Genomic DNA, 14,590 nt, shown 5'->3' with positions numbered 1-14,590 from the left:
GTAGCATTTCAAGTAATTTTTTGAGTAATTTTTAGCACTAATCCAATTGAAAATGAATATGCTGTAGGAGGATATTCTACTTACAATTCAGTAGAGGGCAGTAATACAAATACACAGATGCGATTACTCAATTTATTTCAGTGTACGGTTTTACTCTATAGGAAGATTCTGAAGGGTTATATTTTTATTTATGCATTTCACAAATTATCTTCTCTCCACATTGTTTGCTAGTGGAGGCTTTTTTTCAAACATAGCAAATGTGTTTCCTGTTAGTCAAATGAGATGTAAGCAGAAGATACACGAGAATTCTAAAGTGATGTTTTCATCTCAAGTAAAGGTTTCAGTGTTTTCATGCATTTCCCTTTTGTTCTCCGTTTGCGTGCTTTTACCTGGCCTATTCAAAATAACCGTAAAACAGAATGCAAAACAGATGTAGGAGCAACTAGTTAATGACATTTGAGGCCATTAATCTTTTCTCTGAAAAGAGCTATCAGCAGTGTAGCAAGCATGATGGAGTCTTTCACAAATGGCAACACCAGCTGGTTGGTAGCCAACTGTGCTCAACGTGTTGCAGCTGTGGCCAGTATCCGTATCCAGCCAAAGAGATGGGAAATGACATGGATGACTGAATATCAAATGGGCAGTGATGAACTGAGGAGATGAAATACCTCTGGCAAATTTAACACTATGGAGAATGTCATTTACGAAGCCTGTATGTGTGTATGTCTTAGGATTCTTTCCTTAAAGCAGATGTAGCTTTACTTCTGCTTCATTGTAGCTGATGGAGCTTCTATCTTTTTTTATGTGGGTTTTTTTTTCACCCACCCTCCTAAGCTTTAGTGTTTTAGCATATTTACTTTCACTACTTTTCTTTCCTCTGATGTATTTCAAGTGTGTCCATCACCAAAATATTTTAGCAACAAGATCATGACAGTGAACACCTTCAAATCTTACAGAAAATGGCACCGATCAGTCCTGGAAATTAAATTCCAGGAAAAGGGGTAAATCATCCAGTGTTTACTAGGAGAGATTTTTTTAACATCTGTACCTTTGTATGCAGACCAAGTCTTCCACTGGGTGCTTAGGGAAGGTTGGGCCAGTATTTAAGAAGTAAAGGCAGGCGGGGAGAGAATGGAATAATATGAACCAGAAGACCTTGTACCAAGGGCTTTTTTCCTTAGCCATCTTTTCTTGATCAGCTATTTTTGTGCTGTAGAAGAGGCTGTCTATATATCTTGCCTTAATATCTTTGAGTTAACTTCTGCTATGTGACTACCAGCCCTCTTGCCTTCTCATCTTTTGCTTAGTGTACAGACCAGCCCTTGATTCTCAAGACTCCTTCTGGTCACCTTTGTTCATCTAAAGTGGATCCTGGCTTTTATGTCCAGGTTCTCTCTGGGTTCATATCTGCTGGTCAGTTCTTGTCCCAGAGTAACCACAGGAATGTCCTCCGCCTTGTGCTCTCACGGTATCACTGGATACTAACAGCAGCTTGAATTTAGCATCTTTCTTTTGCTGGACCCTGTAAGTCAGTGATTGTGCTCTTTTCAGTGCTAAGGCAAGCAAGCTTTAGAGTGAAGTAACGAAGGTTATGCAGGGCGAGTGGCACAGTTTAAAGTAATGCACATTTGCACTGACTCCTGATTCACTTTTGCAATGCTGGTTCAAGTTGCTTCCCACCAATCAATGTGCATAATTCGTTCCTTAGTTGTTTATTGATTTACTCAATGAATTGAATAGAAGCGTAGCACTCATTAGTTGAGATCCTTACACAGTATCTATAAAATTATCTAGATTCTTAGCTAGTACATACTGGCACAGTCGAGTCACATTCAATTAGTCTAAACCAATTTACACCAGAGGTTTCAAAATTCAATAAAGGTATGGGAAAATGCCCATCTGAGTGATAATTCTGTTTCTTGGTGCACATGGTTCTTTCACAGTCCTAATTCTGACAAAATGCTAAGAGAAGCCAAATTAATTTTTGTTTTGTTCCATTTTTAAATTGGAATATCTTTTTTTCCTTCACAAATTGTCTGTTATTATTATTCATTATGTGTCCTTTGATGAAAAATGATACATGAAGAATGGTTTCTATTACTGAATTATTTTTGCACATCATGCTTAATTCTGCAAATGAAGCAGATAAAGTCAATGAGGCTCAGTTAAGGACCAAAACTAATTCTGAAAGCTAATTATTTTCACAAGGGAGACTCTTGAAGACTATAAATTAGGAGGTTGCTATTCTAAGAAGTTTTGTCTTCAGCTGAGTTAGTTGCATCTCCAGCAGTGAGAGAGGAACAGGGACAGGCCTGAGGCCATCCTGTTCCCCAGCTGAAGGTCTAGCTGTTCAACTGGAGTTGCATAGCTATTTTTTAAACAGGCCAAAGTACTTTGATGCTTCCTTATCTGCTTTTTAAACAAAAATGCATCTATGGTACCACCTTGAATGCAGAAATAAAGGGAGGCACAAGACCCAAAATGTTTCCCATTGAAACCTTTTCATTACCTTGGTGACTAAGATCAGCCTTTGTGTGGAGATTTACTTCAAAGACACTTTATTAATGTTGTAAACAAATTATAGCAGTCAGAACCACTCCTAAGTTAAAGTCTGATAACCTGTGATCCACCGAGCTAGAAATAGACTTGATAGAATAAGAAAGGCAGAAGAGCCACTTCTCCAATCTCAAAGTGAGTGTCCTGAGTGATCTGTGGTCCACAGATCCCCTTGGGACCATGTGAGGACCAGAAACATTGTCAGGTCCGACTTTGGAGAGCAGTGTCCAATCCCAATGTGAATTTGGCCCTTTAGCTGTGTGTAACCTGCTCGTTGACCTCAAATACTGGTATTTGTAAGCCATGGTGTATAGTTTCTATTTCAGATAATTTTTAGAACTACAGAAATGCATTTTTCTCCCTCTTTCTGTACTGTCTATATGTCTATTTCAAAGAGAATCTGAGTTTCCACGTAAAGAGAAATGAAAATATTGTACCAAGCAAGCACACATTTTAAAAACCTGTCTGAATACATCTGTTCTTCCCTCAGAAGTGTGTGTCAGGAATCTCCAGAGCTGCCTGAGGAACGTAGATGTCTGATTCTCACAAGAACTGGTGCTTTTGAAGGTTTTGAAGGCTGTTATTCATTTTTTGACTTGTTCAGATTCTGTAAAGACCCAGGCAAAAAAGCTGCACCCAAAAAGCCACTGGGAGGGCATATAATTAGTTGAGCCAAGGAAATATGCTGTATACTCTGAGCAGCATGAACAGTTGCTGCCTGTTTTGACACTTTGCATTTAGTCCTGGAACAGTGACGGCTATTTCAAGCTTCTGCTGAGATACTGATGGTTTCAGGCAGAAATCATTTTATTCTGAGTTGCATTTGTACAGAATGTAGTACAATGAGGTCCTCATTCTTGATCAGGTAACAATGCAATACAGTAATAATGAACTTCCACTGTGACTGTTCTCTCTGCCTTTCTTCCTTTTTCTTACTACTTCACTCTTACTGCCTCTCCCCTTTCTATTATTCCTTCTCATCGGCTCGACAGACAAGAATACGGTTGCGCTTTCTTTCACACACTCCACTTGCCTGCTGGGAGGCTGCCACGGCACCTCTCAGCTGTAATGTCCCTGCTGGTGCTGTTGTTTTGCCCTCTTCACTCTGCACCGCAGGAGTCCTCAGGCAGGCCAGGTGAGATCTCAGTGTTCCTTCATGTCACTGGTGCCCAACAAAGTCTCTGGTCCCTTCTCATGCTGACTTTCTCAAGGTTCTCCTATTCTTCCATTTCTTGCCCAAATCCTGATGAAACCATTCTCCAATACTAGATAGCAACATTTGCTAGCTGCATTCTCAGTTATATATCACATTAAGCCTCTTTTTTGTGTAGAAGGCATCATGTATGGTTTTTACCTCTGCTGTTTCCCTGACCATTTTGTGCAGCTATGACAATGTGTTGAAGAAGAATGACACAATGTGGTTGGCTCTTTTCTTCAGTTTACTGTCTTGTGGTTGCTCAGCTGCCCCAGCAGCATCAGAATCTCAGAGCACAAAGATAATTCCTGTAGGGGTATGGAGGAGAGTTGTTAGGTCGTGTTTGGGACTGGAAATGGCCAGGATGATATTTTTCCCATTATTTTCATGAGCCATTAATGTACCTTGTTTACAGCATATCGATCTGCATCTGTTGCTCTAGTTTTAGAGATGAAGCACTCCTTATAGTCATCAATCTTGGTTATTAATATGCTCAAATTCTTAAGGAGGGATATAATTTGCTTCCCAGGCTTTCTTCATGTACTGCACATCTTTGTGTCACCATCCCTGCTGCTCTGAGCTCAGCAGATGGCTCTTTGTAAGCAGGTGGTATTTTTTCTTGCTATTGGAAGAAATATATTTACTGCTCATTCTGGCACCCGTGAAAAAATTGTAAATTTTAAAGAGATATATTTAAAAATATAAATAGAATGCCTGTAAGAGTTATTGCAAATTGATATTGGACCAAAGGCACCTATTCAAGTGACCAGCAGCCAGAAATGAAGTGTGCAAGCCAAGAGTATTGAAAGAACCATTAAGAATGTTAAAAAAATAAAAGAGGGGAATAAATCTCATACTGTGATGAATGATAGCCAAGGAATATCTAATCATATCTGGGTAGCATTTACTGAAATAACTCAACCAGACAAAAATGAAGAACATGAAAAAGATGGTGTAAAAATTATTGGAATGTTCTTTTTTCTGACAATTTTTCATTAATCTTCAAGAAGGAATAAGGATTTATTTAAAACAAATTAAATTAAGTGGTGAGCACTAGAATACAGTTCCTCTTGATCTTGCTATGGCTATAAAAACACAACGTTCTCAGCAACTGCATGCTAAGGGTTGTGGGGTGGGGGTTTTTTTGCAGTTTTCCCGCCACCTCTCCCTAATAAACCAACATGCAGAACAGTGGCTATGTTCAATTGGAGAATTGCTCACTGCTGTAAGAAAATGTGAAATACATGAAACACCTAGCAATTGAACATACAAAAGACACAACAAACTAGCAACACCGTGTTAGTGTTATATAGGCTTCCATTCCTTGATTAATCTATCTGGATTTTTGTTTTTAATGGCAACATGCCTGGAACTTCTCGGATATAATTAGAGTGATATGGAGAAAGTGGCTCTGTGCATATTGTGACAAACTGACTTAAAACAAGGAATGTTTACCAACAGATTGGACCAAAGCTTGGCTTCTTCACTGTACAAATACCGATTTCATCTCAGCAAATGCTCATCTTTTCTGTTGTGTCCTTTAAGGAGGAATAGCCTGCTTCATTTCTGCTAGAGCTCTATTGTTGTCATCAGAGTTATAGCAAGATAAGCTAGTGATTTAAAAGCTCTGTGGAATGTCTCTCCCATGAAAGAATATAAGAGCATATTCTCTCTGTGTGTAATCCCTAAGAATAGATGGAACATGCATTTTGTATAAGCCACACTCTGTAGTCAGTAAACACTTTCAGATTTGAGCTGGTTCTGGTACGTACTTAAGGATCAGGGAGCAGCTGGCTTGAAACTCAGAGCTGGATGAAATCAAATTTGGTTTTAGAACTTGAAATTTCAGTGCAAGCTGGGGTAAGGACTTAAACTATTCATTTTGATTCAGGTATATCACATGTTATGAACATGCTTTAGGATCATAGAGCTGGCCACTAATGAGCAAGAAGTTACTTGTTATGAGCGAATGAGTGTTAACAATTGAAATGCTTCTCTTTGCTTGTGTAGTAAATGAAGTTCACTGATGTGCTGTTGCTGGCTGGTCCTGCAGACACTTACACATGTGGGTGTAATGTTCCTTTGGGGCTCAATTCCCTTTTGCTGCTGGGCCACTCCTAAAGAGATGTGACAGGGCAAGTTGTTGATATCAGTCGTTGCTAACCATAGACATACCACTCCGGACATAGTACTGGCAGAAGTGTTCAGCTCCCACAAACCCTCTCTTTATAAGGTGATAAGAAATTGTGCTCGAAAAGTCTGGTGCCTCTGCAAAATCTTTGCTTTGCATGCAGCTCATTTCCTACCTACCTATTGGCAGTCTAAACCAATGATCAAGAAACAAACACATTTCTTATTTTCTCCTTTTTTCCAGATTTCAGAAACACTGATCCAGAAACTGAACCAAAACCTGGTCCATTTTGAGTTGAAGCCAGGGGTTCGAATCCTTGTCCATGCTGCCCATTTAACAGCAGGTCAGTATCCTCTTCCTGTGTACACCCTCTCTGTTGCTCTGTAGCACAGCACGCAGTATATTCCTTGATGGTATTAGTATGCTATCAGCCGTATTTTAAACACTTCTTATTTTTATGTCACAATAACAACTCACTGTATGGGCAGACATTAAAATGCCTGCTCCACTTGCCCTTTCTTTATCATGCCACAAAGATATAGTGGCATGCCAAAAAGATATAGTGGCATTTGCATTTACAGCTTATCCTTTTGTTTACTTATGTGCAAGAATTTGCTGTTATTGTTGGAAATGCAGTATAACCAGCAGTAGAAATGTGTACTTCGTGGCTGTCTCTGAAATATTCAGCAGCTAAGCAGCACCATGGTGTATTCAGCCTGGGTCACACAGTGCAGGTTACCAGCTAGCGTTGGATATATTCAGATATTCTAGAGTCAACAAATATTCAAAGCAACCAAGCACAGTTCAGAAGTTTTTCAGCAGTCTGAAAAACCAGAATCAATTTACGTACGCACACACACAAGATTAGGCAGTTTGGACTTTAACTAATCTTATCTCAAAATGAACCATCTCCAAAGTCTTGATATTTAATTATATGCGTCTCTGTGTATTCTGTATGCTAAGCCTTCATTTCACAGCACAGGCCCTATTTAGAGATGGGATGGACAAATCCGTGCTCAGGATTCTTAGGAATTCCTTTTCTCCAGGAGCTGCTGATAATTCTGATCAGTTGGTATCAGTTTCTTTTGCTAGCTTGCAAACAAAAAGCCTCAGTTCACTTGTAGCAGCTTTTCATGGTACGAACTGGTCTGCCCAAGCTGGTGTCAGTCCATGAGTTGCTTTGTCCATAAAGGGAAGGAGAAACAGACTGTTAAGAAAGGGTGTAATGAAACTGCATTTAAATCCCCCCAGAAGAAAACCTTAGTGTTTGCAATATTTCATTTTTCATAAGCAGAACTTGCTAATATCTGCCCTGGGAATATTGCTGCATGTTTCTGCTTTCCATTAGCTGTGGAACAGATGATCAGATGCTTACTTTTAGACATTTTAGAACCAAAAGCATAAAAAAGCAGAGATACAGCACAGCTGATTAATCTCTACAGAAAAAAGGAAACCACAACAGCTTGAGAAGTTTAAGTTTGACTTTTTTTTTCTTTTGTAGATTGTAAAAAAAAAAAAAAAGTAATAGACATATGACACAGAAGAATTGCATGACTTCACATTTAAGATTTAAATGAATATACATTTTACATAATAGTTGTTATAAGGGAAGCAATCCTTGGCCTGAATTTTCAACAATGACCAGTGATACTATATGTACTTTCAGAAAATGCTCAGTGCCCATGTCAGGAAGGAGGCTATCTGAAAGCATCTTAATGTGAGCCTCAAACGTGGAGTTACCTGCAATTGCTCATCATTTTTGAATTTTTTTTCTGTGCATTTACTCTGCCAATGCATATGGCTGCTTTCCATTTTGGTCAATGTTCATTAAAGTCAAGATCAAATCCCAAATGAACGTTTAGAAATGACTCCTTTGGCCCTGAATATCCTGGTAGGCCTTTTCTAATAAATTATAGTTAGAATCACATTAGATATTAGATATGGGAAAGGCTCAAGATTACCTCTTGCTACTCAAGGAACATTCCTGATTTCATGCAGTGAAGCAGATGGCACTTAAAATCACATCTCCAGCCCTACCTTTAATAGAAGATGAATCTGAATCCGAGTTTTGTGCTGTATGTAGGAGCCTCCTGCAGCTTCTTGGAGAGGAATTCTGGGCACCTCTGCAGGAGAGAGTGCACGAGGTCCCCAGCTACTCATTCATGCTCAGAGCTGGCTAAAAGCCGGGTAGCTCCAGTCCTGAAGCCAGATAGTTAGTGGAGGTACTGTAGCACTTTTCTGGGCTACTAAACGTTGTCTGCTGCCCTGCGTGAACCAAAAGCTGCTATCAGTGTGGCATACTGCCATGCTAAATAACAGTATGGCCTCTGGGCATGTGCTGGTCCATTTCTTGTTAGCTCAGGCTGAAGCAGAGGGTGCTCGGCTCAGACACGCTGTGTAAATACACGATCTCTGTGCTCGCTGAAAATGCACATTTTTATTTGTATTTATGCACACACCAGGAATGAGAACTTTTTGTCCATAATAGATGCAAACACTCATTTGTCCTGCAAAGTGAGCTTTGTTGTACTTCGAAGCCGCTGGTGAGATGTGAGTGATTGCTGTAACTGGCTTCACAGTGTCCTATAGGAACACTACAGGATTTTGTCTCTTGCAGAAATATGGTTCAGTAAGAATGCAAAATGAGCCTGGACTGTCAAACTAGATATTAGAAAGCCAGAGAGCAGCCACTGTGAGGTCTTTGAGGGAAGATGGCTCCTTATCAAGCTGCAGAGGTCATGACTCAGTTCCCTGTCTAAATAAAAGGCCCAATTTCATGACATCAAAACTTGGGAATAGTTTAGAACTTGACAAAATGCCAAAAGAGAGATTTACTTGCTGCTATTGTTTTGATTGTCAAGAAAGAAGAGGAATTGTCCTTTGGAAATCCAAGCTTTTATAAAAAAATTAAATAAAATAAAGCAGGGAAACCTGGAACACAAGCCAGCACCAGAAGCAGTCCCTAGAAAACACAATCTAGGGGGATGCTCATGGCCCAGAGGTGCTGCTCTGGTGTATGGTATCTCTTCTTTCCCAGCCCTTTCGCTATGATTCTGTATTGGACTCCGGGCTGTAGTTGACTGAACCACAAAGCTCAGCATGTGTTTGTGTAGGTGCACACGTATGTATACGTATGCCTACATTTATGTTCCCATGCCTCAGTGCACATGTATGTTTCTCCCTGTGTGTGTGCCTGATCATGCACAGCAGAAATTTCTGCAGCAGAGGAGTTGCAGAGAACAAAAGTGCAGGTATCTAGACTAGCTTCGTGTGAATATTCAAGCAGAACGTGGAGAAATGAGCCTCTGTGTGTGTGTGTGTTTTATGTGAGCATGTGCATTCCCTGGACACAGAAGAATGACAGGCGTTAGGCTCAGCACATTTCACATCTCCATCTTCTTTGTTCAGGCCACACTGGATGAAGGATTAACTTATCGCAATTAAAACAGATTGCAGTCCATCTTGTTCATTCCTTCTTCTCATGAAAGAAAAAATGAAATATTAGAATCATAGAATCATAGAATTGTTTAGATTGGAAAAGACCTTTAAGATCATCAAGTCCGTTAACCATTAACCTAGCACTGTCAAGTCCACCACTAAACCGTGTCTCTAAGCGCAACATCTACACGTCTTTTAAATATCTCCAGAGATGGTGACTCAACAACTTCCCCGGGCAGCCTGTTCCAATGCTTGACAACCATTTTGGTGAAGAAAGTTTTCCTAATATCCAATCTAAACCTCCCCTGGCGCAACTTGAGGCCGTTTCCTCTTGTCTTATTGCTTGTTACCTGGGAGAAGAGATGGACACCCACCTCTTTTCAGGCAGTTGTAGAGAGCGATAAGGTCTCCCCTGAGCCTCCTTTTCTCTAGGTTAAACTAATGTCCCCAACCTAACAGACCACAGCCTCAACTCTAAGGCAGAGTAAAATATGCCAACATTCTTCACAAAGTAGTTAAATAGCTGTTTATTACCAGATTCTCAGCGCAGCATTATAACAAGAACGTTTAGTGATGCTGAGCCTGAACCAGTCGAAGAGCCACTTTGTCATGCCACAGGACTGCAGAGACCCACAAAATACAAATGCAAAGGGGACAGAGTGGAGGTGCATGAGAATTCATAATAACGGATCATTTCATCCCATTGCCTCACCTTCCTGAAGATAGCCTGCTTAATGTGGGGAGGAGAAGTTTTTTCACTTCTCCGTGTTAATTTTGGCTTTATCAGGCTGGGTGTGACAGCTGAAAATGTGTGTGCATGTGATGTGTGTGCCTGAGTAAGTAACTGCTTGCATGTGCATGTTGTCTTGTTGTCTTCTGGCTCCAGTTTAGGATGGGTCTGTTCAGTGCATATGAAGAGGGGCAAGAGAAAGAGGACGTGTATGGCAGTGGTTCAAGTTAACTTTCAGTGCCTTGCAGAGGAAGGCACTACCTACGCCTTGTTCTGTGTGTAATGCCAGATGGAGACAGTCAGTGAGGATGCAACTGCTGGGTGTGTTATCTCTATATAATGGCACAGCTACAGCTGCATGTCTGTCTACAGTATGTTTTATGAGCGTCTACATGAACAGCTGAGACTACTGGACCTAAGTGTGTCCCTTTTTGGATGCTAGATGCTTTTCTGTTTGTGTGTGTGAATGATGGAAACTCTCTATTTAATACAATTTACTTTGTATTTCTGGGAAAGCCACTCTTCTGGCTGTTTTGTGTGGCCTTATTTTGCAAGGGACTATGAAAGGGTGGTGAGCAAAACTCTGAGGAGAAGCACAGAGAGACTTTTTGTTTGATTAGAGTTGGTTTTGGTGTTTTGTTTTGGTTTTTTTTCTTGAACCTGTGCACTCTCTTGCATGGAAGACTTGTGGGAGAGAGAGCAAGGCACCAGGGGAAAGAGAGTAGAGCACCAGAAGTGGTCTGAACCCAGGTTTCTTCCCAGGTGGATTAGAAAGGGAGAGAAGCCCTGGAGACGTGTGGGCAGATGAGGTCTGCTACAAGTGCAATAAGGGGAGAATGAACTATGTTTCTGGAGGAAACAACTTTCACTCCAGGCTGGGGGTGGCTCTAACCTTCTTCCCCTCTCTTGCAGCTCCCCTGGTGGACCTCACTCCCAGTCACAGTGGTTCAGCTATGCTGATGCTCCTCTCTGTCGTTTTTGTGGGACTAGCCGTGTTTGTAATCTACAAGTTCAAAAGGTATGACCCTCCCTGAGCCATTTCCTTCTCCCTGTTGCTGCCTTTCACTGAGGTGGGTTTTGTTTTGCTGGGTTTTCTTTTTCACGGTGATTTGTTTCTTGGTTTGTAAAAGCTGATACTACATCATCTGCCAGAGTACCCCACAATGATGGTTTCTGTTAATGTTTTAGGAAGATTCCTGGCCTTAATATATATGCACAGATGCAGAATGAAAAAGATCAAGAGATGGTCAGTCCAGTCAGTCAGAGGGAAAGCATACCTAATGTCCCTCAAAGTGAGCTGATGAGCCCTGAGCAACTAGTAGATGAGAAGTTGGAAGTCCAGCCCATAGGTAAATAACTTGCAGCATCCCGCAGCTGGTCAGACTCTGACTTATAATTGGCTAACCCTTTTCTCAGCCTCCCTCCTTCCCATATTCCTGCACACTCCTCCTCCCATCCTCTTCTGCTGCAGCATTAGTTTTGCTACAGGAAACCTTGCTAACTCTTCCCTCTCCCTCACTGCCATATGATGAAAGGGAGGGGAACAACTTTAGGCTTTTTCTCTCTCCTAGTTGCTCTATGTAGAATCCCCTCCTCTTCTCAAAAATCCTGCCGGCACTTAACTTGCTCTATAAGGCAATTTAATTTATTTTGCTGGGGCTGATATTGTTGCGGGGCTAAACCCCACGTCCAGGAGAACTTCAGCCACCCTCACCTGGAACATGGAGGTGAGCAGGTGATTCGGTAAGTCAGATCTAAAAGCTAAATATTTGTTGATGTTTTGACTGCTGTGGCCTTTGTGCTGCGCCAGACCAACAGCAATGTTAGCCTGGCTGATTCCCAGGGAAATTGAGAAAAACTTGGGATCCCATCATTGGACAGCTGGGTTTGCCCTCAGGCTGATTTCTCCCACAGGCCTCTGTGGTTGAAAATTTGCAAAGCAGGCTTTCATAGGACCTAAAGTGAATATACTTGAAGCGGGCATACTGGGATCGGTCACACGTTTGCTCATGCTTATGTGTTTTCTGTCACCCTGACTACAGTAAAAGTGTTAGGACGGAGCAGGGAGGTTTCAGCCTGGGGACATGTTCTGCTAAAACCAGCATTGCTCGGGCATTGCTCAGGCATTGCTCAGGCATTGCTCAGCTTCACTTGTGAGGTGACAATTCTGCAGGCCCAGACCAGAGGTACAGTACAGGACCTCTGCAAGTAAGGACGTGGACCTATTTTAAAGGAATTAAAGTTTATAGCTGTTTTGACTTAGACAGGAATGAAGCATAGTTGTAACTGAGATCCCTTATTTGCACAATTTCATCAGCTTAGCCAAACCTTAAATCCTACCCGAGGATGTCCCTAAAATGTATGGGAGTGTTTGCTAAAGCAGGCTTGGAGTCACAGCCACTGCAAAGAGGGAGCAAGGGGAAGGGCAATTAAAGGAGGGAATGTGATGTGCTAAGATTGTGGCCTGTGAAACAACCTGGGAGGAAAAAGAAGAAAGTCTCTTGATGAAACTGATGTCTAAGCTGGATCCCCACTGCAATCAATACTGATCTCTTCTCATCTGTTCACTATGGAGAGATCTGGTAGCTATTAGAAGCTTTTAAGCAGCTATTAATCACCAGACCTGGACATCCCTGCTTAGCAGAACACAGGATGGAGTGAGGGGACCAACCTTCCCATGTGGTGTTCCCCATACAGAGCAACCCCAGGCCACAGTCCAGAACCCAAGGAAAGGAAATGCAACCAAGGTAGTCTGGACAGAGGACTTCCAAAAGGCTTGTGGATCACCAAGAGGTTTCAAGCCAAGACCCGGAGCGGTGGGTCCTAAACTTTAACAATTCTTTTTTTCATTTGTTTTTTTTTTTTTTTTTTTTCTTTTTCCCCCAGAAGCCTCCAAGGCAAAATTGATCTAAGATGCTAAGGGAGAAACACCCAATTTCAGGTCAGGAACTCTCTTTCTGGAGTTAGATGGGCTTTGAGCTTCCCCTTTCTAAAAGAGTGTAATGACCTTGGTTCATGCTGTTCCAGGGGTAAGGAAACACATGTTTTCACAGGTCACTCAGACTGAAGCGGCAAGACTCAGTCACCTACTAGCTCTGTCCAAGGTACCGTCAAAACTGCTCTTGCTGATGTTGGAAACTAAACACTTGAAGCCTCAAGGATAAGAGTAGTCAAAAGCCAGTTTTGGGGGTAGGTTTTCATTTGGTGCAACTATAGCATTTCTGGCTTTCTACAATAGCCAGCATTTTGTGTGTTTCTCAGCTGTGCTACTGAACACTGTATTGAACCAGAAATTGGCCTTTTATAACTCCTTGGTTTGCACCTGTAACTGCACTAGCGAGCATAAAAGGTAAATGTGTGGGATACATAGACTCAATTCTCTATCAAAAGGAATCAGTCCGACAAACTTCCTAAGAGTGTTTTTGTATCCTGTCAGTAAGAAGAATGAGGAAACTGAATCAGAGCTCATTGACAAAATGAAAAGGTCTGGACCTAGGAGTGAACAGAATAGAAAGTGCAAAGGCTCTTCACTCTCCTATACAACCACCTCATCTGTTTCTGGAAATCAGCAATTTCTTTTTTAATGAGTTTTCTTTCTTTGGGGAAAACAAAGCAAGACTGTAATTGGGTGTTTCTCTTTTGTATGCTTGTTCAGAAGCCAGTTTTTTTCAATCCCTTTGATTCAGGGATCCTTCCTTGGAGGAATCTGAATGAATGTCCCTGGATCATTTAATTTTCTCTCCAATCTCTGGCAGCAAAAAACCACAGTTCCAATTTTCTGGATGTGAGTGGTTTAGGCTCTTCTTTTGCAAATGCAAAGTTTAAGGTTATTTATGAAATCTCCAACACCTTATCATTGCAAGTTAGTTACACATTTCCTCTGAGGACCTCAACCCCTCCTTCCCTCCACCCCTCTGCTCTGGCCTCTCCCTCTTCTGTTCAACATGGGTGAGTCATCTTCATTAGCAAAAGAACAGGACATCACCTTCAGTGTTTTGAATGACAAGAAAACATTTATGGGAAGAATGTGTCAGTCTGGAACAGTTGAATCCCAAAGGCCAGCAAGGTGATACCTTCAAACATCTTCCTTGGCTAAATGCACTTGTTATTTACTGACTCTTTTATTTTGTTCTTTCTTTGCCACAGGAAGTATTTCCACAGCTGCTGAGCCCCAGAGCACAAAAGAAATCCCTACCTATGTAAATGGTTGAATTGAGGACACGGATATATATCTATATCTAAAAAAAGAGGAGAGCTCACTGCATTTGGACTTTTTAATTCTTCAGATGACAAAGGGTTTTTAGCTTTAAGCCTGTGCATGTGGACATTATACTGAGACCATAGTGGAACTGCATTGTACAGGTGTTCAATTTTAGTGGGGGGTGGGGGGAGAGGAACTGGTACCACTATTCACTCCTGCGGCCCTTCCCCTCACCCCTCCACTCTCTCTTTTTTCTGATTTGTCTCTAATTTGTAGAAAATTCATAATGATATAGGCCAAGAATATGCATGGGGGCGTCTTCTTTGGGGGGGGGGATGG

The 14,590-nt window shown here is 41.4% G+C and overlaps 1 protein-coding gene across 1 annotated transcript in view; it reads left to right on the top strand.

Annotated features, from left to right (window-relative positions):
- LOC104080341 (VPS10 domain-containing receptor SorCS1-like) overlaps window positions 1-14,549 on the top strand; it is a gene marked incomplete at its 5' end in the record, with an annotated part of 81,308 nt that extends 66,759 nt beyond the window's left edge. Inside the window, 5 exons of the mRNA XM_009582701.1 lie at window positions 6,126-6,225; window positions 10,963-11,068; window positions 11,239-11,399; window positions 12,748-12,866; window positions 14,197-14,549. Of these exons, the coding sequence (XP_009580996.1) occupies window positions 6,126-6,225; window positions 10,963-11,068; window positions 11,239-11,399; window positions 12,748-12,866; window positions 14,197-14,253 (543 nt within the window). The remainder of the gene's footprint in view (window positions 1-6,125; window positions 6,226-10,962; window positions 11,069-11,238; window positions 11,400-12,747; window positions 12,867-14,196) is intronic.
- Window positions 14,550-14,590: the final 41 nt, after the last annotated feature.

The sequence above is a fragment of the Fulmarus glacialis genome, unplaced genomic scaffold (assembly GCF_000690835.1).
Source record: "Fulmarus glacialis isolate BGI_N327 unplaced genomic scaffold, ASM69083v1 scaffold2978, whole genome shotgun sequence".
NCBI classification, from domain to species: domain Eukaryota; kingdom Metazoa; phylum Chordata; class Aves; order Procellariiformes; family Procellariidae; genus Fulmarus; species Fulmarus glacialis.
The sequence above is the reverse complement of the archived record's forward strand: the minus strand, read 5'-3'. Positions and strand labels throughout refer to the sequence as shown.